This window comes from Tyto alba, unplaced genomic scaffold (genome assembly GCF_018691265.1).
Source record: "Tyto alba isolate M040663 unplaced genomic scaffold, T.alba_DEE_v4.0 Super-Scaffold_11, whole genome shotgun sequence".
In the NCBI taxonomy this organism is placed as follows: domain Eukaryota; kingdom Metazoa; phylum Chordata; class Aves; order Strigiformes; family Tytonidae; genus Tyto; species Tyto alba.
The window spans coordinates 615759-641687 of NW_024881273.1; the positions used below are offsets into that span (position 1 = coordinate 615759).

A 25929-nucleotide genomic window follows, 5' to 3' on the forward strand; every position below is an offset into this window, starting at 1 on the left:
AGTCCTACGGGTTATCGCGACTCGAGGTACCGAGCCTATGGATGGCCTATCAGCACGTCAAGCGAACATCAACTACTTCTTTCATTACTTGCACAAATGTTTTAATTGTTTTGGGCTGACAGCTGGCAAGTATTATTTGAAAAGACTATCAACAAACATACATCAAAGTATGTTCTGCTTTTGTTCTGTTGTTTTTTCAGCACAGTTGTCATATTTAAGCATCCAAAAAATGAAACTCGGTCCCATCCGAGGGTAACGCTGATCGCCTTATCTCCAGGTTTCTCCTAGAACAAAAATCCTTGGAGCTGGGTTTATGCAACCGGTGTTAGGTTTCTGGCTGTGAGATGACAGCTGCAGCAGTACCTGGAAGTTCATACGCTTGTTTCATGCACAAAATTGGTACAAAGAGGCTTTAATTACTTTGTGCACACATTCTGATGGGGCTGCACAGAAGTATCTGATAGACTCCATGAAATGCGATTTGCCTCTTGACAGTCTGAGAACAGGTCAAGAGAAGGTACAAGTATTGACTGTCCTACATTCAAATTACAGAAATCTGTATGCTGCAACCGACAGACACGTCTATCTGCAACATGACACCGAAGATGGCTACAGCAGAATTTCAGGGCAAAAAGAGACAATCCTGCTGCTCGGCACACACACGCCAAGGCCAGCGATGGCTTTGCCCACCTGACTTTAGCAGAGAAAACCCACGCTGTGGGGAAGCACGCAGCTCGGACCAGCTCCTGAGTTCCCAGGAACCACGGCCGAGACCGGAGAAATCTCCATTTTGCACGCTCAGCCACTAGTTTCCAAGGCAAGATCCTGCCGGGTGCTCTGCAAGGTGTGTTAAGCCTTTCTTCCACCCCTCATCCTTTTCCCGAGATGAGTCGGTTGAGTACATCTCAAACTGGCAGGTCGAAGCGATTCTGAAAGCGAAATCAAAGGTGGGAGGCGGTGCGGGGCTGTGCCCCCCGCGGGGGGTCCTGCTTGGCTGGCTGTGCCGCCTCCTCCCCGGGCCGCAGACAGCTTTGGCCTGCAGTCAGAATCCGAAGGGGGCTTTCGATGGAAGATCTCGTAATTCCAAAGGTTTACATTCCAGTGGCACTTACACAGCAGAAAACTTACGGGAGGCAAGATCCCCAAGAGGCATCAGCATACTGGTCTGAAACACACTGTTTATTAACTTCAGAGAGAGCTACAGTGGCATTAGAGCCCATCCAATTAGTGAGGCCTGCAGGAATATTTGCACTCCTAAATCTCCTGGTTTCTGAAAGGGTTAAAGCTTATTATTAGCATATAATTTACAGGTCCTTTCTCCCAGGAAAGAAATAATGCACAGTAAATGCCACATTCATTTTAATAATACATGTTACAGTCTGTGCCCAACATCTGCACAAAGGTAAAGCAGACAGATTTTTTTGACATGTCCCACTCTGCCATCCAAACACAGGCTTTTTGTTTCTTAAGTGACGGAAGGTTTAATCAAGAAAGCAGGCAATTCATCAATCGAAACAAGGCTGCTCACACCGCCCTGACAGCACACACATGGTTTTATACAGAACAAACCTGGCCACCTGTCAGCAGCACCTTTTACATCAGGATATACAAATACACCGAGTGATCAATCCTCCAGCTCTTCCCATTCATTTCTTCGTTTTCTTATTATATTTTTCTTTATGCTAGATGTTGCCCTCATTCTCTGCAGGGATAGATGGGAGACAAGGCAAGCTATGGCTGTTTATACACTATCATAAAAATTTATATACCCTTAGAGTGACTTATTTCCCTTCTATTTGAGTACCATTATTATAAATAATTTTTCACTTCATTCAGGAATTTTCCCTGTACGTTATTATCTGTGGCTGCCTGAGAGGGCTCCCTCTCTCCCTCACTGTCCTTGTGGCTCTGATAAGCCAAAGCAATATGCAGCCAGAAGATGCTGAAGTCTGAAATGAAGGCAGTATGTAGTCACAACAACATCTTAATTAAGCTGAAGGCCATGAAGAAAGACTACGCTGTGAAATACTGAGCAGTGTCTGTCGACAGGTCTGTCTGGAGCAAGGCATTCTTCTTCCAGCAGCTGCCCGTTTGAACATGCATATTAAACCTGTCAGCTCCTCAGCACCGCGCTCCCAGCAGCACCCAGAGACCTTTTTCACATCAACTCAGAAATAACTCTGCCTTTTGGTCCCGGGTGGGACCAGGGGGTCTGCCGGGCGGGGAGGACGATGCCAGCGGCGCGGGGCAGGCTCCCGCGGCGACGTCCGGGCAGCAGGTCCCTACGTGCGCCCTCTCACAGACTGATTCTTTAGTCTGCTGTGCACCGAGGAGTCTCCCTAACTTTCTGGTCACCCGACGTTTCACTGCCAAGACTAGAAACACCAAAAGGCTGGCTAAAAAATATAATTACTACTTCCAGGACCACTTTTTCCTTGACTCCAGCTTTGTGATAATAATTGCGCTACGCACCCCAAGGAGTAAAAGGACAGTTCCAGCGGGGGTACGGCAATTTCTGCCAAAACGTATTCTGAGATACAGAGCAGGCTCGGCGGCCAAAATTTGTTTCACCTTCCATAAATAGGTTGAACCCCAGCTGGAAGTGTTGTTTTCATTGACTACTGAGAAAATACTGGGTGTCCACATGTGGAAGGTTAAAACTTTTAGATCAATGTAGCAGTATTAGGCTTAGGTCAAGAAAGATGCTCTTTGTAGATGTTAAAGCCAAAGGCATCGCTAAGCAGCAGAACGAGTAGGTAATGTTGTTAGAGCAAGGACGCCCCGGAGCAATTAGACCTTGGAGAGGTGCACTGCCAACTCGGCAAGCAAACTCAAGGTCTGTGTAGCCTTCGCTGAACTACCTTCATTGTAATACTAAAAATCACACCTATGGGTCAAGAAGACCCTTGCCCACGTGAAGACCCTTCCCCTGAGCACGTACAGGAGTACAAGTATTGTGTCAGCAGTGTTATGAGTGCATGGAAACTACTAACCAATCATCGTAGAGAGGATGGACTTCGAAAACTACAAACGCGGCAAGTTTTGTGTATAAATACAGCGTGGAAAGCCCCCTCAGTGTGCTAGCTTTGTGGCGTTACCACCCAGCACTCATCTCCGCACAGACATGAAATAAAAGAAATACCTTGACCCTGTGTGTATTGGCTTGTATGCCGGGTGAAAGAGCACTTCTGTTGGGATAACGCGCAGACGGGGAACCGACACCACGCTGCAACTCTTGATTTCATCCTCCTTTCCTAAATACCCCACCCTGTCCCCACCAGAATTCAGACCGAGGCGACACCAGAACTGGGAGACTGTTCACAGAGGCTTTTGTCTCCCTGCGCCAGCACCAGGAAACCTTCCATGTTGCCGAGAGCCAAGAGAGGGAGCCCACAGGCCTGGCGGGGGGCAGAGGAGGGTCCTGCACCCGCCGGAGCCCCGGCCACCGCGCCGGCCGCCTGCTGCCAGGGCTGCCCCGTGCCCAGGGCTGCCCCCCGCCCACGGCTGCCCCCCGCCCACGGCTGCCCCATGCTCATGGCTGCCCCCTGCCCACACCTGCCCCACACTCATGGCTGCCCCCTGCCCAGGGCTGCCCCATGCCCATGGCTGCCCCCCGCCCAGGGCTGCCCCCCCCCCAGGGCTGCCCCATGCCCAGGGCTGCCCCCTGCCCAGGGCTGCCCCATGCCCAGGGCTGCCCCCTGCCCACACCTGCCCCCCGCCGCCCCACGCCCACGACTGCCCCCTGCCCACAGCTGCCCCACGCCCACGGCTGCCCCCTGCCCCACAGCTGCCCCACGCCCACAGCTGTCCCCTGCCCACGGCTGCCCCGGCACGCTGCGGCCGGGACCCCGCCGCGGCACACCACATCCCGGCAGAGCAATTAGGGACGACAGTGGAAGCACGTTAATAAATTTCCCGTTGCCATGGCACCGCAGCGAGGCACTCGCACGGCAGCGCAGATGAAATGGACTGGCTGCAAACTCCACCGACGTCACAGGAAACTTCGGAATGGTTTCCACAGTGCGCCTGGGGGCTAATCTACCTCGGCAATGTTTAAGCACGCAAAGGGAATTGTCACAGCACCTCATCACAGCTGCTGAAAAGGCAGCAGCGGTCAGGAGTTATGCATGAAGATCCCTGCCAATGCACAGGATGTTTCTTATGACAAGACCCTTTCTTCAGAAACAACCCACAGCTGCAATAGCCATTACAGCGCATGTATGCACAACTTGTATAACAACATGTCTGGAGGAGAACGTGCAGTTGGGGGGAAAAAAAAAGTTACATCCTTTGACTGAAATGTGCTCGTGCAAACGTGGAGGACTAACGCTATGCCCAGCTTCGCAGTCCTGTTTTGTTCTTTGCCTGTAATTAGCTGGTAAAGCATTCAGGTTCTTCACAAAATAGGTCATCTTTCCAGGCTGCACTGCAAGCAGAGCCAGCCCATGGGAAGGCCTAGAGCAGGGCCATTCTCAGGAATATTCACGCAGAGCTGCTGCCTCGCTATTTGTGCATTTGATGCTTCCTCAGGAGAGAAAGCGCAGCTTTCTGTCCTCCATGCAGGGCCGCCTCTCATGTGAGCACAGGAACACACCTTCCCTTACATTTCTAAATCTATTAGGGCAGGAGAGTAACACGAAAAACGAGTACTGACAAGAATTATGCAATTGTTATATTCCATCTATTTAGGAACCTGAAGCTGCAGTTTCAGCCAGAGATTACCTTTTAAATAACCCTTTGATTATGGTACATGAATTAATGCCATGTTCCCACGTTAGAATTGTCACTCACTATTAATAGCAAGAACCTGTGAATGGCACATTTTTGCCATCTTCTCTTCCCTGATTATGCACAAGCACTCCCTATTGTGCAGCTCACTGAACCCACCGCTGCTTCTTCTGGGTCTCTAAACCGTCCTGAAAATCGCCTTCAGCCAGATGAAGGGACTGTACTTCCATTACGTTCTGACAGAGCCAGGTTTAAAGCCAGTACTGTTCTCCTCTTGTAAAAATGACATAACAAAGGGTAAACCGTGGCTAAGTGTGATTCTACCATGCCTATCACAATATTTGTTCAGGTGCAGCATTACTCCAAAAAAAATAATTCTGAGGAAAACTCGCTTGCACCCCAGCACTGCTCAGGTGAAGCACAGGACATGAGCGAGCCCCGTGAGAGAGGAGGCAGGTGAAACGCACTGCTGTGTCACAGCTGCCCCGAACGTTTTTCTTTAGTTTGCAGAACCAAGAGTCCTTTTGCTGTGGCTCAGGAACAGCTTCCAGACCTCGCAGCTCTCGGCGCATCCAGGAGTGGCAGACTCCATGAGGTGCAACTCTGTAAAGCACCCCTGCCTCTCACTCCCAGGGGCATTTCCTCCCGGGGCCCAAGAAGCAGGCTACCTTCCTTCTCAGCTCACTCCTTCAAGAAACCAAGTGCTTAAAGGCAGGAGCTCCTCCAGAGGAGCAGCCCTGCCAGGGACAGCTCGCAGGGCCCCCGGCTCCAAACCGAACCCACCACGTGGCCCTGAAGCACAGCAACAAGTGCCTGTGCCTGCACGGCTGGAGGAACGGGATCCATCCTCACCACTCTATTTAAATACACATTTTCCCCGCAGCCTAGTACCAGTTAAAAATAAAAACTAGCTAAATTGTTCATTGGCAGGTTTTTTTCCACACTGACATCTGGAAACTATCGCTAGCCCTAGCACTCGTATACTAGCCTGGAATAGTGAAGAGAGAGAAAGCTGCAGCTAGAGAGACCAAGTGTGCATGTGCAAGCGCATGCTGCTTAAAAATAACACGGAACCCCCCCAATCCTAACATCTTATTTCAAATTTGCCTGAACACAAGACAAAGCTTCCTGTGAAATGGGCAGAGATGTTGCCTCTTATCACTCACCTGTGACGATCATGAAAAAGATGAGGAGCAAATTTTGTGCCAGTGTTGCTTTCCATCAGAGCTCTCAACCAGCACCTCTGCAGGCAGCAGCATCTCCCGCTCCGAGGGCTGTGCTCTCCCCAGTGATCAGTCAGGTTTGCTGCCGGCAACACGTGTGCCTGGGCATTCCCCGGGGTCCCTCTGCACCCCTTCTGCTCGACACTTAAACGGCACCAAGGAAAAGCCAGACGTATGTTTCGTGGGTACCACACACCTGGCTGTGCGCGCAAGCAGGGCTGCTTTGCTTGGTTACCCTTCTGATTGCACAAAAGAGCAGAGAAGCCATCGCGTGTGCCAGCTTACCTGATATGGCATACAAATTTGAGTGCTGGTGCTCCAAATCCAGGCGAGTGCTGTGACTTTTCCCTCGAAAGCTGGCAGGGAGTGTCAGCGAGATATGCCTAAGGAAGAGAGATGGGGAAGGGAGATGACGTTACTACAGAGCGGTAGGGATCACTGCCGTCGGCTCCCTTTCGCCTGCTGAGGCTGGTCAGGTTAAGCAGCAAACATCAGTTTTAACGTTGCCTGTAAAAGCTGGAATGGGCCCCAAATATCGGGAGGAGACCGAGGTGGTGATCCAGCCATTACAACCAGGGGTGGTTCAGCTGCTTCACCTGCCCCTCAGTCTCACTCGCCCCGGCGCAGGCCCCTCTGCCCTGCTGCCCTCGGGGCTCGGCCGCCAACCCTCCGGCAGGACACGGCGGCTCCCCGGCAGCCAGCACCCGGCCACAGCCTGCGCGCTGCCCGGCGAGCACCGACCCTCTCTGCAAGCACGTCTCACCGTAAGGCACCGCGAGGGCCCCCCAACGCCCTGCGGGACTGAACCGCACCTCCGGCGAGGCAGAAAGCGCCAGCTGCAACTGCCTCGGATCCATCCGTACCGAAACCTTCTGAGTGCATTCAGCGATAAGACCTCTGAAACTCTCCTGATGTTTGAGGCCTGCCCCGAACCCACCCAGAGCTGCCGCACGCTCCCCGAGGCTGGGGGTGACGCACACGCTGAGCATCCCTGCGCCAGCCCCCCGGAAAAGGGGAGCCAAACGTCACTCGTCACCGAGTGCAACGCCCTCCCTCCCAACGGCGCTCTGCCCCACGTCCCTGCAGCAGAGAGGCATTTTTACATCTCCCATTAAACCTTCCTATAAATAGGAAAAAACAGAGCTCATCGAAGCGAAGTTGAAACTATTTTCAGTAGCTCAGAGCTTACTAAAAGGAAAACCCAGCACTCAGCAAGCCTGGACACAGGCTGGAAGACGAGGTGGGCGACCTGCCCAGGACCACGCGGAGCGGGGGGGGGACACGCACCGCCCGGCCCTCGTCAGGCCCTCGGGCCGGCGGCGGGGCTGCACGCCAAGTGTCAGAGGTGCTGGAGCCCGAGCTGCTCCCCCCAGGCTCGGGCCCTCGGGGCAGGGCACCAACAGCCCCGGAGCGCCGGGGCACGGCTCTGCCGCTGCCGCCACGCTGAGCCCGGCCCGGCCACGGGGCTCCGCCGAGCTCTGCCGCGAGAAAAGCTTTTCTGCTAGTAACCGTGATGGACAGCCCACAGATTTCCATGCCTTGACAAGAGATTCAGCCTTTTCCCTTTTAATTCAAATCTGTGTTTTTCTAATGCTGATCCCAGGTCTGGGTGAATTTTTATAGAACGTTACAATTAATCTTCTGGACCGCTTTGCCACACATAATGAAACTGCTCCCTCTCCACACAGAGGCGCAGGGTAGCATGAGGCAGAGGCAGCAGGTCCCAATTCACAGGAGTGAGTTACTGGGCACACCGAGGCCCCCGGCATCGCCCTCCTGCCAGAGCAACCAGGCGGCCTTTGTGCCCCCTCACAAACACCGTATCCGCGAGAAAGGGCCCCGGACACTCTCCAGCAGAGCAGCAAATCCACGTTCTTAGCTAGCAGGTTTTAGCTATCGAGTAAATCATCTGGAAATTATCTGCATTGAAAAACAGGACCCATTTTGTGAAGACGTATGTATTTTTAGCCCTAGATGCAGCTGATGGTGAACAGCATGGATAAAATAAGAAAAAGCAAACATCAGTTTGAGTTTGCTTATGCTTCCCAAAGCTATTTCTAACCAAAAAAAGATGGTGTGAAAATATTTTTGAATTTGGCCAACAGTTTGCTGTTTAAAACACAATCCATATGAGACTCTTTGTGAGCAGAGGCAGGTTTGTCATGAACACACTTTAAAACAGAAGACCACTGCCTGTAGGCATTACACGCTTTTCATTTGTTTTTTAATAGCAGTATCCAAAAATAATTTCCGAGGCACCAAAACAGCTAACAGAAGGACTTTTGAATTTCTCTTCCTTGTACGGAGGACTGCTTTCCTCACCCCAAACAAAAGAGCAGGAATTGCTTTGGAAGTAAACAAAGCAGACCTACTTAAAAGGCCCATTCCTGAGCCGAGTATTTCAAAAGTTTCTACCAGCTTCTGCTGCAGGAGAGGCTGGCCCCCGCTCTCCCCTCCGGACAGCTCTTTCCCCCAGCCCACGAGTGTCCCTTTGGGCAGGGGACTGGAGCCGGCCCCGGCGCTGGCTCCTGCCGGGCACGGCGCAAGCACCACGACGGAGCTGCCGGCGCCGCCAGCACACGCAGCAGCCCCCCCGGAACGCCCCGGGCCCTCGGTCCGCGAAAGGCTTTCCGCACCAAGCCCCCAGTCCCAGCAGCGTGCCTGGCTGGCGGCGCACGCGAGCACCGGGTCGCACGGGCGCCACATGCCGAGGCGGCGCACGCGTTCCACGCGCGTAATTGAAATGAATCGCCCGCCGCCCGAGGGACTCCGAGCACGCGCGCGGCGGCAGCAGACGACGTGCCCCGAGCCCCGCGGGGTATCCCGCTCGCTCCCCATTTCAGACCCGCGGGCAGCGAAAGGCACACCGGGGCATCCCCTCGCGGCGGGGGCAGTCAGAGGCGAGGCGGGGGGTGCGCGGCTTGAGCCCCGCTCCCGGCGGGCCGGGGCACCCGCGCCCCCCGCCAGCCCCGGGGGGCTGGAGCTCGGGCTGCCACGAGGGCGCTGGGAAGCGACGGCCCGCGCCCCCCTCCCCGGCCACTCGCCGTCTCTGGGCTAGGACAAACGGGCATCTCGTCGCCCCCACCACGCGGCGCCCCGGAGAGCTGGGTCTCGCCAAGGAGGACGTTTAGCCTCAAGACGGAGGGCAGCAACTGCTCGAAGGAGATCAGCTCTCCCCTTCCCCCTTCCCTTTCTTGAAAGTATGACATTGTACGGAAAAATGGGAAACAAAGTCTAATTTATTTTAAATTAATGCAAACTTCGGCCAGGATCAATATAACTTATACCTACTAAGTTGATTGCATAATGCATTTTCCTTATGCGTTGTGAAAGCCAAATCATTTTGCATTGTAGAAGACAAAAAAAAAAGAGGCTGCCATTGAAAAGCAAGAAAATCCCAATTACAAAGTCCCCAAGTTCCTAAACACATATCGTGAAAGTATGTGCAGCTCTGCGGCATATGGCAAATCAATTACTAGTTTAAATTTTAAAACAAAAACATGGTAAATGTGTTGCAGAAATAATCAAGAACAACGGTTTGGTTTAGATTACAGCGGCCACTAGAGTTTTGAATACAATTAATCATCATTCCAGGCAATGGGAAGCCATATTGACACTTATTTCTAATTTGAATATTTAATTAGGGTGAAGTTCTTCATCAAATTATCACAGAACTGGGAGGAAAGCCTAAAAGATTTAAACAATTACTACTTTAACCCTTCACCAACCGCTCACCTGTGAGCACAAGAATCTTCTCCCTGTTCTGCAAAGCAAGAACGTGCTCAGGTGATATGAAAAGACAGCATTTAAAAGACACGAAAAATATCCTGGGAGAGGTACACGGCCACTTGGCGCCCTGCGGTGCCCTGCGGCGCTGCCAGACTGACACGGGCTCCTGCCCGCCCCCCCCCCTCGACCCCCGGCAGAGCAAAGCTTTCAGGCCCGATTCCCATTTCAGCATCACGTGGGGCTCCTACTGGCGCTTTTGTGTTTCCGTGGGTTTGGTTTGGGTAGGTTGGTTTGATTTTTTTTTTTTTTTTTTTTTTTTACGACTGAATGCCCTGTGCAGATTCATCCGCCAGGTCCACGTGCCGAGGGGCACGGGAGCCGCTGCCACCGGCCGCCCCGGCCCAGCCGCCTCCCAGCCGCCTCCCAGCCCCCACCCTGCCCCGCCCTGCCCCACCCCGCCCTGCCCCGCCCTGCCCCGCCCTGCCCCGCCCCGGGAGCTGACGGGACGGGGATGGGGACGGACCCCGCGCCCCCCCCCCGCCCCGCCGTGGGCATCCTCCCTCCGCACAGCGCTGCCTCGGATTGCTCAAACATCCCTTTATGTGCTATATTAATCCATATAAGAAAATCTCTTTTAATGAGGAGTGATATAGTTATGAACTCTCTAGAGCCATAATTAGAGCAAACTAATTGAAGTTGTGTTTTGACACACTTTCCAAATTCACGGGTACTGCATGACATATTCACAACACTACTGCTGCACAGCCATGGTGACAGCAAAATCATTAGGCTAATAACGCTTATTTGCATTCTTATCATGCCAGCAGCACGCCGTTAAATACTGCTTCAACCAGTGCTCGTTTACGCTGAAAGTTTCCACTGAAAGATATTAACAGTAATTATTAGTACTTTAGTGGAATCTCTAATGTTAAGGAATGGCAACTCACATTATCTATCCCCATGCCAATTCTTTCCCTTCTGAACCATCACACAAAGCAGCGTTCTTCCTCCCCGCCGAACGAGAGCAGCGAGGCGGATGTGGCGCTGCTGGGAAGGACGGACAGACGCCGGGAAGGACGGACAGACGCCGGGAAGGACGGACAGACGCCTGCCCCAGCGAGGCCGAGGCCGGCCGTCGGGGCTCCAGCCCGCTCTCCCCAGTGCTGAAGTCAAAATCACACGGCTCCAGCACGGGTTAAATGCAAAAAAAATATTTTTCCCCAGCATCTGATAATTTCCAGGCAATTTAGGATGAAACAACTGCGACGGCTCAGCTCAGGACAGCCCAGATTTAATCACTCTCTTAACGTCAGTTTTTCTTTTGGTCGTTAAACCTATGAAACAAGCCTACACACAACAGCAACAGAAGCACCACGTGATGAGAGAGATCCTTCACATGCCAGCAGAGGCGGTTCGAGGTCTGCACGCATTATGGCCACTTTTTGACTGTTTTTGAAGAGAAACTCGCATAAAACAGGCCCAGGAATACCTGACAGTTCCAAATCAGTTATTAATAAGTGTCTGCAGGAAGGTGATGAACTGCTTTTGAAGTTAGGGGGCAAGTACTCATAAAAAGTAACAGAGGATCATAAGGGGAAATGCCAGATATCAAACGATGCTTCATAATTCATATAAAAATATCAACAAGGCACAACAAAAGAACAACGGTAAGTTTTTGCTTTCCAACTGGACTGGATGACTGTGGTAATCAGGCACAACTTTTAAGAACTGCCCCATGTTATCAAATATATTAGAAACCATACTGCATGCTGCAGACTGGAATTCTCCTGTTCTTTGATGTACCACTGTCAGGACTGCAATTTATTTTAAACAAACCTAAGAACAGCGTTGCAAAAACTGCAGTCTCGTAGGGATACCTTCAAATGAAAAGAATCATCTCTTCCATAATCAGTGGATTACACAAAGATCATGCCTCACGAAAAACTGAGGACAAAACAATTAATTTCCAAGCTGTAGAAAGCTGAAGACACACCTACAAGAAGTTAATATCAGGCTGTAGCTCTCCAGAAACATAATCCAGCTTGAAAGCTTTGCCTATGGAGGGAGTAAAGAGTCCATTTCTAAGAAACAAGCTGCTGGAGTTTCACTGACAGACACTGGAGGACCTCTCAGCAACTGCTCACTCCACCAGGATGCATTTTCCAAACTGCAGCTTACAGACACCACCAGAGCAGCTATCTATGGCTCTGGCAGTGTCCAGAATCCCATCTACAATATTTATTCACAGTCCTTAACTTTTACTGTGCTCAGGCATTGCGATGCCAGAACACCTACCTCATACTCCAAAGAACTGCAATGAAAAACAAAACTGTGAGGCAAGAATCACCTCGGGTAATGGACTTCATTCCAGACAATCTATTCTAATCGTGTAAACCAAATATTTAAATACTTTCTAAAACCTTCCTGACCCTTTCCCTAAAACAAGCAACATATGGGCTTTGCAAGCATTTCATCTCATTCCAAGCTACTAAAATATCCTGTTTCCCAAAAATCAATGAGAGCTGGTGGTGCCAGATTCAGATTTTATAAAAGCCCAAATGCATGAGAGAATGAAAAAGGGAGCGAATGATTCTTTCCACTTTTAGATCTACCCATTTAATTTTCCCAGCTGTAGAAAGGGAAGAAGGCCTGCCTGCAGCACACGTACTCAAGGCACTACACACAGCACGCCCCTGCCTATCCCCCTCCCGAAAGCACCGCGCCTGGGAGACGGGTAAAACGATGGTGCGCTGTTCTGTCAAACTAAAGCAACCACCAGCTGAAGGGAACAAACCCCGCTGACGCTAACAAGGGAGCATGATCTACTGCAGACCAGCAACCCCAAACGTAAGGCTTAATGCAGAATGAAGCTCCTGCAGCTTCCTCTATACAGGGATTAATTTAGATCAGAGGGCTAAAGTAACCAGGATAGAACAGCTGCCAAATAATAGAAAAAACCCAACAAGTTTAATTTACACTGCTTGGAAGTCTGAGCTGTAGCCCATTAAATTGTTATAGGCAGAGGACTGCATCAAAGAACTAAGACCTCATACTGCAAGCATGAAGTGCTTATGAAGTGGTTGTCTTAGATGAGCAGCGCGGTGTCTCTGGAGGCTGCAGCGGGAAGAACGCAGCTTTCCACATCCTTCACTAGCGACTCTCCAGAGTCAGGAGTTTTCAGATAATGAAGCAGTAGGGAAAAATTGCCAAACAGCAGAAATACTCCAAAAAGATAAATTACACACGGTGTAAGCCTCCTCGGTTAGGATTCTAAATTCTGCCAGATTAATCAGCACACCAAAGCCCGGGCTCACGCGTCCGACGAGAAGCGTCTCTGACGCGAGGGCGCGGAGCAGGGCGGCCGCCCGGGCAGAGCCCCCAGCACCGGGGTGCTGCTGGCACAGCCCTGCTGTGGGGAGCAGCCACACCGCCTCCGCAAAACCTGCTAAACAAATATTCCACATAAAGACTCATTTGGGAAGAGCATGTTGTCAGCACTTTGCCAGTAATAAATAATGACAGTCCAAACGCTTTACTAAAAGCAATAAACTCAAGAAGTGTTTTGGAAAACGGTGAAAGTGATTGATTTAAAGAAGGAAATATCTGAACACAACCACATGCACTTCAGGGTGAAAGCACAGATTACAAATCAACAGTGGCAGAGATCATATTAAATAGCAGACAACACAAGTTTTAGGGAAAGAACGCTCAATTCCCCCACAGGGCTTATTTAACAACGGAGCACATAGCGTCTTTGAATGAATACCTTTGGCTTGTACTTAATGACCCTACACTACACCCTAAAGAAGACACACCCTCAGGAATATTACTATACCAGGAACAGGGCTCTATAAAGGAGAATGACACGAAGGTGATCGAAGCCTCTTCACTCAGAGCACTCCCCAAATTTTTCCATGCATCCTCAAAATCAGCTAAATCAATCAGACCACTTCTAACTACAGTTAACGTCTCTGTCTCTCAGCTGCTGCAAGGGATTCTTGTGCCTGGAAACCACTCGTATTGTTTAAACATTTTTTCCTAATCATCATTTTCTACCACTAAAACATACTGGACTGTGACCAATTTTTGCACGTCTTCATCCAGCTGAGTTGGATGCAAGCCATACGGTCAGTGCAGTTTCATAACAAATTCCTTATGGGAAACAGACTCTGGATGAATGTATGCCAGCATCCCTTACCCACTCAAACAAACAATCATGTTCAGATTTGCACAGTCTACACGCATCACAGACATTTCATCCTTAAATTTTGTTTCTTACCATACCCACTGGAAAGGGTCTATGGAAACACCTTCTCCAAGCTTCAACTTACTGTTTCAGTCTCATTGGGTTTTTTTATCCATAGCTACTGTGATGCGAACCCAAGCCTTGCACCATTCTTGGCCTCTTGTAGAGTACATCATTTACAAACTATGAATATTGTGCTATATTTCACTATACAAGTGATTTGAGCATTCAAGCCAAAGAACATGTTTTATTAGTTGTAAATCAGAAGGTAGTTTTACTTTAGAGCTCTTTTGATGAAACAGATTAGAAAATGCAACTCCATCAAGAAAGAAGCATTTTGTAGAAAGGATCAGGCTGTCGGAGATCCCACTGGCAATGTTTCTCAGAGCAGTTTCCAGTCAAATCAGAAACATCCACCCCAACCTACTACTTATTTGGTAGCATTTGGTTCTGATGAGGGACTTAGGTGGACCCCCCCACACTCTGTAAGCATCCTGGCCACCTGGCTACCAGTGGTGCCTGCCTCCGGCCCACTGCAGCTCTCGGAAGCCTTGGCTTTGTTCCACCCCAGAGCAGAAAAGCACTGAAACCCTGGAACATTCTCCTCTACAGACTCTCCATAAAAGCTAAGATAGTTATTTCTACACAATATCATTACTACTTAAGAAATAGGGAAGGTAAAAGGCTTCCCAGTTCCCTTCAATTAACCCACTGCACAGAGCAAGACTGGCTTATCAGAGCGAGTTCAGGTCTCCACCGCACAGGCTCGCTGGTGCTGCTTTATTAGCTGCCACCTATTGCACATCATCAGCCTGCAGCAGAAAGCCACACACTGATCATTTTCCAAGCTTACACGACAAAGTTCAAACACCATTAATAAATCAATTTGAAAAATCAGGCTTCTCTGCCTAGAAAGGAAATTCTTACATTCCTTAACATTAAGCTCCACTGGGAGCAGAGGAACAGGAGCAGATCATTTCCCTTTTCTAAGGAGGGGTAGTTTAACCATTTAAAAGGTAATTGGGAGCACGGGAGGAAAATTTACACATCCTGCTCTTACTTCAGGGGTTGAAGTAGGGCAATTGTTATCTCCTTATCAAAGCCAGAGCAGCACTTCCCCCCGTGCAACACTCCTGCTGGATCAGCTCCTCAAGACCCGAGCGCGTGGCGGCACAGACCGGTGGTGCGGGGCGCGCGGGGGGGGCCGCCTGCCAGCCACGCTGCAGACCCACGGCTGCGAGGGCTGTGCGCTGCAGCACAAACCCGCTGTCTCTGCAGCTGATTAGCCATGCGGCTCAGGCAGGACTTACAAGCACCGCAGGCGCATGCTGGGGCCCCGGGTCCGGCACGGCACGCAGCCCCTCTCGGCAGCAGCCCGGGCCCGCGGGGAGGAGGCCGGCGGCAGGGCGAGGCACACACGCTGCCGACCCCGGGCATCGCTCCCGGGCTGGGGCCGAGTCCAGCGGGACCCCCCCGCCCCTCAGACAGGGCCACGCGGGGCCTGTGGCCACGCTGGAGCCGCTGCGGGGACCAGCACCCTGCCACCTGCAGCCCCCTCCAGCCGGGGCGATGGCAGCACCCGCTGCCTGTTCCAGCCAGGCCCCACCTCGGGCACCCGCAGCCTGCTCACGGCGGGCATCTCCCACTGCCCGGCCGGACACAGGCCCCTGGCTCCCCACGTCTCTGGCAGCTGCCCCGCGCTGCGGCTCCCCTCACGTCACCGCCCGCGGCCGCTCCGCCTTGCCAACCCGGAGAGACCCGTGCCCCTGCCAGCCAGCCAGCCTGTGCTGGCTCTGGCTGTGCCCACTGCTGCGTGCACGCGCTGCATCGGCCGTGTGCCGCTCCTGGGGAAACAACCGCCCCCCTCCTGGCCCTCTCCCCACCCGGGTCTGCAACGCGGTGCCTCCTCCTGCTGCTGCCCCTGCCTGGCCGTGCCAGGAGCCCCACAGCCGAGCTGCTCAGCGCTCCCGACTGCCACCACGCCAGGACACGTCCCCGCCGAGCTGCAGCGCTCCCGCGCCGCTGGCCTCCCCCCGCCAGGCCGGGTGTCCTGCCAGCTCTGCCACCTCTCCTGGTCACCAGCCACGCTTGGAGGAGGTGTGGCACTCGGGGCTGACATCCTTCTGCTCGCCCGTGTGCCTTTCTGGTCAGCCCAGAGCACGAGTGACCGACGCGGGGCTCTGCCTCCCGGATGGCAGCGGGCACTGCGGGCCCCGCCGAGCCCTGCAGCCCAGGCTTACGCCCTGCCCCAGGACCCGCCTGCCCTCTGCCCGGCCCCACCTCTGGCTTCTCAATTCGAACAGCCAGGCAGACGTGCCAGAGGCACCCCAGGAAGGCAGCCGGAGGAATTCTGCCCTTCTGAACCTGAACACCGAGCACCCAGCTATGCTAACGCACGATACGAATACAGGCGGATTGCAGCAAGATCTTCCTTCTCCCTGGTAAGCCATTAACCTTTCAGATGACAGCCTTGCAAACTAAATGACTGAACGATTCCCAGGGTCAGTGTGAATCTACATTTTCAAAACCTGACATCAACAAGTAAAAGTTGTGACTGAATCCTGGTCTCTCCGAGAGGAAGATTAAATGCCTGTGACACATCATCTGCAATCAGAGTGCTCCATTTCCCAAAGTATCCGTCACAGATTGATAACATCCACGCAAAAAGTTAAGTGCAATTATGTCTGTCACTGTAAAGCACACTTCAGCAGCACTGACTGACATCTTGCTTGCAGCTGACAAATTGTGAGAGGGCTGTTTGAATGGCGGTGGTAGAGACTCCCGCAGCACCTCGGCGAGGGCTGGGAAACGCGCTCCCGAAGCACCGCGGCCACACGGGCTCCCGAAGCACCGCGGCTGTGACGGGAGCCGTCGCGTAGGCAGCCGCGAGGCGAAATGGTTCGAGGCTGGCTCTCTGTACACTCACAGAAGTCAGAGACTCGCTCTCAGAGGGCTGGAACTGGACTAAAGAGGAGAACCTCAGACACGACTCCCCCTCTAGCCCAGGCTGACAGAGCTTGAGCCCCAGCACTGCTCAAATGCTAGTGACATGTACTTTTCTCCAAGTCCCCAGCCCACGCACTGGCAGTCGCCGATCCACAGGCTGGGTGAAGCAAAAGTGTGCAAAGGGCCAGGCGAGTTCCCTCTCAGTGGCACCTCTTTTGGGGGAGCATGACCTTCGTGTTCCGCAAAGCGTCACCACGCAGCACCGGAGAGCGCACACCTTGAACACAGAGCAAAGGCACTGAGAAAGTCACATTAAACTCCCACTGGTGACTCAAGTCAACAAAAGCAGTTCTTTAGTAGCAGCCTTCTAGGATGGGAAACTGCAAGTGCATTTCTCCAGGCTGCCATTAGTGCCAAGAAGCTGTCGCAGAATTTGGAGAGAAAAGACAGTAAAGCAGCTTGATGCCTTGCACAATGGCACGGTTGTGCTCCACAGCACAGCATGCCATCCTCACTGGGAAGCGCAAGGGCTGCCGTTAGAGCCCATTAAGCCAGATGCCTGCAGTAGGAAACACCGAGGAGGAGAAATGGCTGAAAAATAACATGTGCAGTCCAGCACGAATATCAAACAAAGCCTCCCCTTGTGCAGTTCTGACTGCGAGCCGTAACCCCGCGACACAAGCAGTGGAAGCAGCACTGCTGACGTGCAGCAAGCTGTGGAGGTCAAACCTCCGACACATGACAAAACTCTGATGTGCCGCCATCCACCGCCACCAGGAACTTTACATCATGGATCAGAGGAGGAAAGATGGCTGGTGCAGAAATAAACATCTCCCACAGTAAAAAGTCCTTCCGTTTAGGAAGGTTTTGCTGTGCAGAAGTGTGTTTTACTGGTTTAGTTTATATCCAGTGTTAGCAATTGTTCTGAAGCACCCAAGCATACCCTCTTGATTTAAAATTATTTCATAATGCCAGACTGCAACTGAGGAGAATATCTGACCAGCCTAACAGCAGAATCTCCACAGTGCTCTCTATCTGGCACTGCTCACCAATTTTCACTTAGCACTCACGGCAGCATCAGAGTAACTCGCGGCTGTTCCTGTCAGGATATATCTACATGGAATAAAACAGCAAACTGGCTACCCGTGTAATCTCATCTCTCTATGGTGACGTAAAAATAAGAGGTTACTTGTGACTACAATCTTCCACGAACATTAAGTGTTGAGTAACTTACCACATTGCTGATAAAGTATTAGAAAAGGCTTTCAAGTAGTATGTGCTCCCCATAATAATGAAATATTTGCAGGATGTACCTTTATATACATTTCTATTTCTTAACAAATATATTGGATAATAAATAATCAGAGTAAAAAAAACAGACATGAAAGATGCTTTGAATGATCAGGCTGGTGGTGTAAAAGTTACCTGTAAATCACACACAGGGCATGAGAGTAGAGCTGGCTACAGACAGGTGGTTTTTACTAGGAGGCATTAATGTAACGTTCAATTATTCCACTGCATACTGGCTGTTTTAACTCAGCCAAATTAGAATACATTTTATATTGACTATTTTGACATTTGCTTTATTTGGCAAGTAAAACAAAACTGATCCAATTTCCTTGCAGCCATTGTAAACCATAAACTGTACAACAAGAGGTTATAAAATATATAAGCCTTGTAAACACTTCTTTTCAGACTGTCGCCGATGCTCTGAGCTCTAATTTTGGCCCTGTTCCCAACAGCTCTGACGCTGCTCTGCAGCCTTCCCTGCTCAGCCATAAAGTGACCCTTCCACACTTAGTGATTAAGGACTGCCATTGACATTCTCTTGCTATGATAATTTTTTCTCTTTATTGTGGAAATCTGCCCAGGCAGGAATTTCTTGCAGAGAGAAAATGAAGATCTGTGCTCTAAAATCAAGACATCTTTTTCTCTGATCTTGCACGGCCTGAGCTAGCGTGTAGCTTATGTCCAGCAGAGCTTCAAAACAACGTATCAGCTCCCGCTGGGACGGGTTGAAACCTCCAGAAGACTGCTGGCTTTTCATCTCTTGCCTCCATCTCTGTTTGAGAAGCAAGACAGCATCTCTGCCTGAGCACACCTGACAGTACAGGACAGCAAGCAGTGTGCCACAGCATGGCAGGAGACCAAGCAAAACTCTCAGTGAAAGAAACGCCCAAATGCTTTGGAGAGCTCAGAGCGCCACTGCAAGACAGTAGATTTGAGTGTGGGTCATGGGTGAAGGCTCAAATGTACAGACCTGCCTTAAAAAGATACCCGATAGACTTTTCAGGAACAGTTTACAGCAGTTTAAAAGCGTCACTCTCTGAAATGACCTGTAAATCAAGACTCTGAAGGACATGAATATTCTCCACCCATATGATACAATGACCTTTGAATACAAACTGATCCCCCTGGGATTGTCTTCCGCTGTCGCCTTCGAAATGCTAGCTCTCAACAGTTATTGTAATACTGTAAGTGTATCTGCAGTATGCCGAATGCCTACTGCAAAAATACGTGTTCACTTAATTAAGCAAAAGCCCAACGGGACCCATAGAGAACATGCTGTCTCCTGGCAATAGCCTGGCCTGGAGTTCAGTCCACGAGCCTCATCAGCAGGAGCCCATCTCACACTGGATTGCTGGGCTTTCATGGCAAATGCCAGGAGTATTAAAGCACTCAGATTAACCTCTGTCTGGGTTGGTTTGTTGCTTAACAACACTTCGTTTTGTTCAGAGAAATCCAGGAAGCAAGCTGTCAATACAGCTACTGTTACACGCAAGCCTACACACAAGTGCATACAGTGATACACACACACAAACATTGTCCAGGACACAGGGAGAACAACCCAGGCAGACACTACGCCAGCCTGTGCCCAGAAGCGCTGCTCCTGCCAGTCACTGCGGGCTGAGCAGTCCGCTCTGCACGCTCGGTGTCACCTGCAAGACTGGGGCGCAGTAGCTGGGTTCAAGAAAAGAAAAAAAAGGGCAGCACTTCAACCTGTGAGTGGATTGATTCTGGAAATGAGCAAAACTTGTCTCCCTGTGCACTAAAATCTGTATGAACATTTCTCCCTCCCTTTGGTCAAGGAGGGCAACCAGCTTGGCTACAGTTCTGGCCCACCCTCCAGGGGCGACCCACACATACTTCTTGGAAACTGCAACATCCCACACAGTTTAAAGCAAAGAAAAGGTGTAGCTTGCTGTTTCCCCTCCTCTGCAGACTTCTTTCTTCTGACTTCTTCACCTGTATGTCTTTATACAATGACAGCCAAAGGAGCTTCCAGTAGGCAAATACCTGAGTGACACATTCCCTCATTATCAGATCATGCCACGTAATCATTCATACTGACGTGGTACCCTGGTCTTGATGCCGCCAGGCAAGGTGAGTAACACGGCATCAAGCAGAAGGGGCTGGAAAGCAGCAAGCTTACCGTGGCAGGTTAGGAGCTGGTGCTGAAGACGGTACTTGGGACGGAGGCGTCGCAGGCTGTGAAGATTCATGGTTGCGTGGAACTCTGCCCATCCGGTACCAAATGCCCATGTTGTTCAACTCCCTGTGTAATCAACACAGAAGACATTAATGCTGCAAGCAAATGCTGCACATGTGCACAAGCAGCAAGCACTGATGCGTTTCACAAACACCTTGGTTATGGAGAATCAGAGTAATTGGAAAAAAAAAAAAAGGGGCGTTAGTTAATTCCTACATTAAACTCAGTAACAGTTGTTCTTACGTAGAGTTTTCTAAGGACAAGCTTCAGCTCTTACAAACTACTACTTAGTAATTACAGGACAACAGAGTGCTTAGCCTTAGTACAACTGAATTTATGACGACAGCTTCTGGAGCGAGGGGTACTTACCCTATGAATGTGTACTGGGGAGGGGCTTGTTTAGATCTACCCAGGATTCGGATATCACAGATTGCTGCCTCGGTAGAATCTCGAGGGATGAATTTGATGCACAGCCTCTTCTTTCTGAAAACTATTTCTTCTGCAGAAACAACACAGAACACAGGGTGGGTTTTATGCAAGATTAGGGTATAAATGTTATTTATTGTCTTTCCAGATATTAGGCAGATAATTATGGCAGGAACTGGAGCCAAAGAACAGATATATGTCAGCAAATCAGACAATGCAGTGACATTCATTGACTGGAGAAATTTTCTATCAGGAGCTCTCTGTACACTGTGTGAGATTTGTTATTAGGCACTGTGATAAACCAATACTCCCTACTACCCTCTGCAGAGAAGATAAGACATCACATATGCCACAGAGCACCGTACTGCAGAACAGAAATGGCAAGTGATTTTTCCACTCCCACATGCTTCTTACATTTGCTTTCTCTTTCCAAGGTAACGTTTGCCTTACCGGCCTGAACAGTCGCATCTAAATATTCCTCCCACAAGCACCACCTCCAGGAACATACCTGGAAGCTGCTGACACAACCCGTCAATTTATTCTGCCAAGTGCTTCCAAACAGCCAACCAAACCGAGAGGAGGAGCAGGCAGAAAAACAGACTGCCACGCACTGTGGCTAACAGTAAAAGCTGCCTGCCCGGACCTCACGCATCCCGAGTGCTAATGACCTCCCCTGCCTCAGTCAGGAAACACTGAAACGATAGTCCCGCCGTGTCTGCCCTGCTATCTTTGTAGGGATAAGCCAGATTTACAAAGCCGTAATTGCTAGGACCTCCTATGGGGCAACCATGGTGCACTGACCTGTGTGCAGAGGGTGGAGGAATCTGCCGCGCGGCCCTCTCCTGCTGTGCATCACAGAGCAATTTCACTTGTTTCCATGTTATCCATCAAGAAAAACTCAAGCCTATCGGAGTTCAGGCTTATCAGTATAATGAATTCGTGTATATGCATGCTGTCTGTCTGCACGCAGGCACAATCCACATCCAGCCACGGGTCAGCCGCACGACAGCGGGTGGCACTGGCAGAGAGACCTGCAGTGCCTGGAGACCATTGCTCTACCTCACTCTAAAGAGTCCGCGAGAGTCAGTGTGAGCAAGGCGAGGTTTCTGTTTGAGAATGCAGGCACTTGAAAGACATGACAGAAGTCTATTGATAAACTGAAAATCTAAAGTGCAGACACCGAATGAAAACCTGGGGAAAAAAACAACTACAAACAAGTGCCTGCAAAATAAAAACCTTCAGTTTAATATGAATAAATATCCTCCAGCTTAAAAATACGCTCTCACTTCAACAGATGGCAAGCAGCCCTGTCTCTACAGGCTCCTCCTGTTTTGTAATCCGCACCTTGGAAAAAGCAATCCATCCCGGCCTCTGAAATTTGCTGTCGCACCAGCACCAATAAACGTGCAGACAGTGCGAGGTATGTCACTACACAGCATCTGTGCAGTTACAGTGCTGCTTTTTAGAGATGTTAAATACCTGTATCCCTGAAGTCTAGTCTTGTGCTTTGGGAAACTAGGGCTTTTATTTGAAGTGCCTAAAACTGATTTTAGGAGCTCAGGGTTTAAGGCTTCCACATCTGAAAATTTTCTCAGAATCTAGTAAGGAGTACTGTCTTTAATATAGTTACTACAAGTCAGCTGTCAGTTAGAGAAGAGCACGGAAACACGTACAACCACAGGTTTAACTCTGAACGAAATCAGTGCTTCTTATTTGACTTTCACAGTAAGTACAAAGCTGACTATTTGTCTTTGGTCTTTTCCACACTTGGCTAGGGTCTGCAGTCTGTAGCAAACTTGCTTTAGGAACTGGATTCATTAATGACACATGCTTAATCAGAGTTAATTTTAAGTAAACATATTACAAATAGTCTATTTAAATGTGTTCATTCATGCTAATGGAGGCAGGGATATGCACCACTTTGTTAATACAGACAGTGCCTCTGCTTTAAAGATTGCATGGGTTGCAATCCAATGCATTTTAAGTTACAAAGTCCCCTTCCACCTTTCCACCAGGACTTTCACAAAAATTACAGCAGCACACAAGTGTCCAGCACTTCCAAGTGCAAGCAGGGTAAGCCGACAACTCCCCCCCGCGCCACATGTGCCCAGGAATTCTCCAGGGAGAGGAGGTGACCCAGGGGAAGGGAAACAGGCAGCAGGGCCTTTCCCTTCTCCGCCGCGGGTTCAAATCAGAACCAGGTCAGCGGTGACTGAAAAACCATCCCCATCTGCTGCAGACCCAGATGAATTATTCCCTGCAGAGCAGGCTCACGTAACTCCTTTCTACTCACAGCTAGGCTGATCTCATTCCTGGCGAGCACGGGTACCAGCCCTGCTCTCGAGCAGTAGCTGCATGCTCAGCACCGGCGCGCCGTGCCCCGCGGCCCTTCCGCGCTCGGCTCCCGTGGGGCTGGTCCCCAGCCTCCGCCGCACCGCGAGCCCACAGCACTTGGTGCCTGCTGCGGGGCAGAGAGCGGCGACCAGACGGGGCTCCAGCTGCCGCTGCCAAGAGTCTCGGGGGATCCGAATACACTGCTTGGGAACTGCTGGCTTAAACGTTGCAGCAGAGCTATTTCTGCCTTGCAGCCCTGAGGACGGTATTTTCCCTGGACATTCCACTTGTGCCTTCTCTCAGCGAGCAAAGATAGCCCACCATCCGCGGCGCTGCCTGCCAGGCCGTGGGCCTCCCTTTGTTCGTGGCGGGAGGTGTAAAGCTGGCATGTGTGAACCCAGCAGCACAGGCACGCGCCCTTCCTTTCGGTATCCACTCGTGGACATCCCTCAGCACAGTAGCTCTGATCCTGCTAGGCCCCGTCCACCCTTCCAAAACGGAAAGATAAACTACTCCCTCCTGCCCCGGAGCTGTGCGGCTCTAGCAGACGAGCTGGTGAGTCAGGCAGCAGTACCAGAAAGCCTGAAGAGTACAGGAAAACCGAAGGTTGCTTCATTGCAGACCAGAGCTGCCCCCAAACACACACAGGCAGACCTGGAGAGCAGCAGTGCTGAGGGTGTCCCTCTGCCCAGGACACTGCCTGCACCCCCCGACCACAGACACCAGCGGAGTGGCTGCTCCCAGGGCACGAGACTGAAGAACAGACGCCAACTTACGTGTATCGATGGTCTCCTGGATGGGGATGAAGCCCAGGGGTAACGTGTCCTTGATATCAATGAGCTTCATATCAACCAAGACATTGCCTAAGTGACTCTTTGGAGAGAGAAAAGAAACAGTTGACTATGACAACGTCATCAAATTCAAACTCAGCTTTTCTCATCTGCTGAACCCCAAGATGCCTTGTCATTGTATCTGACCACCAACTTTAAAAATGATGAGAAGATGCCAAGCCAACACTTGCAACTGTCCCCTTGACAGGAAGCACGTAACAACTGACTAGGAGATACCGGGCAACTTTCAGCATTTACAGATTCTTACACCTCATCCACTGCCATACTTCTGGATCCTTGGAAACACAACCAAATTCCTCCCTTTGGAAACACGGCAGCTCAAAGTATTACCTTCACTAACTCATCCATTGAGCAGGTCACTTTAGTTCTCACACACTCTACGTCTACAATAGCAACATGACATTCCCGTGACAGTGACAGCAGAAAGCATTACGGGAAGATGGTTCATGCAGACACAGCCAAAGTTATTACATGCATTAGCTAATTAGTACTGAATAGACATGGTTCTAGCTCCAAACACAGGCACACTCCAGAAGAGCAGGCCATTTGGAACGAAGAACTTCACTTGGAGTCCATATGAATTCTGAACTGATGCCTCGTCCTATTAATCAAGGCTTGAAGAGCTCAAAGCACAATTCAGAATGACAGCCTCTACAATTGTTTAGGGGCCAGATTTTCTTTGCAGTTCTCGTTAAAGCCGGCATTGCTGCCAATAATCTGGATTCACGTATGGAAGAAAACACATTTTAGTTACTATACAGCCTTTATAAACAGAAATGCAATACAGAACAATTAAAATTTCATCCTAAGCCATCAAACCATGTCAGTGTGTTTTATTGTTACTGGTTGCTAAGTGCCTCCTTTAGTTTTTATCTGGCAGAGTATTTCAGGAAAACCTCTACTCCCTGATTATTACACTGAACTATTTTAAAACATATTTAAATTTGCAGCCTCTGACGTAAGGGTGGGGATCAGGTCTGAGTTTATTTTTTGGAGGTTCTGCATTTCATGGTCAAGTCCTCACCAGGAGGGCCACCATGCCTGCAGCCCCGTCCCACCACACACGTGTGTGGCACACGTCCTTTGCTCACGCAAAGTGGCCAAGACCAGGCAGCCCCCACGCGCCTCTGTCCCCTCTTTGGCCAGAGCATCTGCGAGCGAGCAATGTTGGATGCTGTGAAGCCTGAATGCATCAGTTAACATGGTCCTGGCACAGCAAACGGTAGATGAAGTGGTCACTGCTCATTCATCTTTCATGTTTTATTTATCCAAACTGTCTGGCTGTGTTACATCAGCGTGCAACTTTCAGCTGAACCAACAATCATTCCTCCATCAACAGCAGACAAGTAGGAGAGATGACTCTGGTGAGGTCGTTAGCTGCTGAAACACTGGGAGCCAGCACTGATGCTCTGCCATGTACACAGGAGAAAAGGGCACAAGGCCTCCCTGTTTGTGAGATGCACCGTTTGGGGCCTCCTCACCACGACACTCAAGTACCAGCAATGTCCTCATAATCTGTCACGTACTATAAGCTGTTGAGAATGAGGAGTCTGACAGAGAGACAGTACAGACTGTCTCCGTTATAAACCAGGTATCTGAGGTGCATTAACCCTGCTAACTACAGTGTGTTCTTCAGGACAAATAGTTCCCAGTGTTTTGTTAAAAACAAAAAACCCCACAGCAGTAAAACTTCCAATCCAAAGTGCAGTAACGCATCAACATCCAGGTGAGAGGAGCCTCTCCCTCCCGGATGAGAGCTCTAGGTCACTGCTGCTGGGGAGGACCGGTGCCTTTAATCCTCGGAGGTTCCCAGCTGGGCAGCACATCATGCCCGTGTGCTGGAGGGGACTGAGAGGGGACGGAAATCTCTTGCTGGGCTATCCGGGGACAAGGGTGCTGCTCCCTGCACAAGGGGCAAAGGCTGGTCCCCCACCAGTCCGGTCCCCTCCTCCTCCC

General features: G+C 50.6%; 1 protein-coding gene across 5 annotated transcripts in view; it reads right to left on the reverse strand.

The window, feature by feature from the left end:
* The window catches only part of MVB12B (multivesicular body subunit 12B), a 67663-nt gene that overhangs the window by 27298 nt on the left and 14436 nt on the right, over positions 1–25929 (reverse strand). For 4 of the 5 annotated variants that reach the window (XM_042786458.1, XM_042786457.1, XM_042786456.1 and 1 more), the window contains 4 exons: positions 23899–23995; positions 20732–20861; positions 20306–20428; positions 6237–6334 (listed from right to left, as the gene is read on the reverse strand). In XM_042786458.1, coding sequence (XP_042642392.1) covers positions 6237–6334; positions 20306–20428; positions 20732–20861; positions 23899–23995 — 448 coding nt within the window. Of the gene's footprint in view, positions 1–1137; positions 1703–6236; positions 6335–20305; positions 20429–20731; positions 20862–23898; positions 23996–25929 lie in introns of those variants that run through there. The other variant, XM_042786459.1, reaches the window with a different exon arrangement.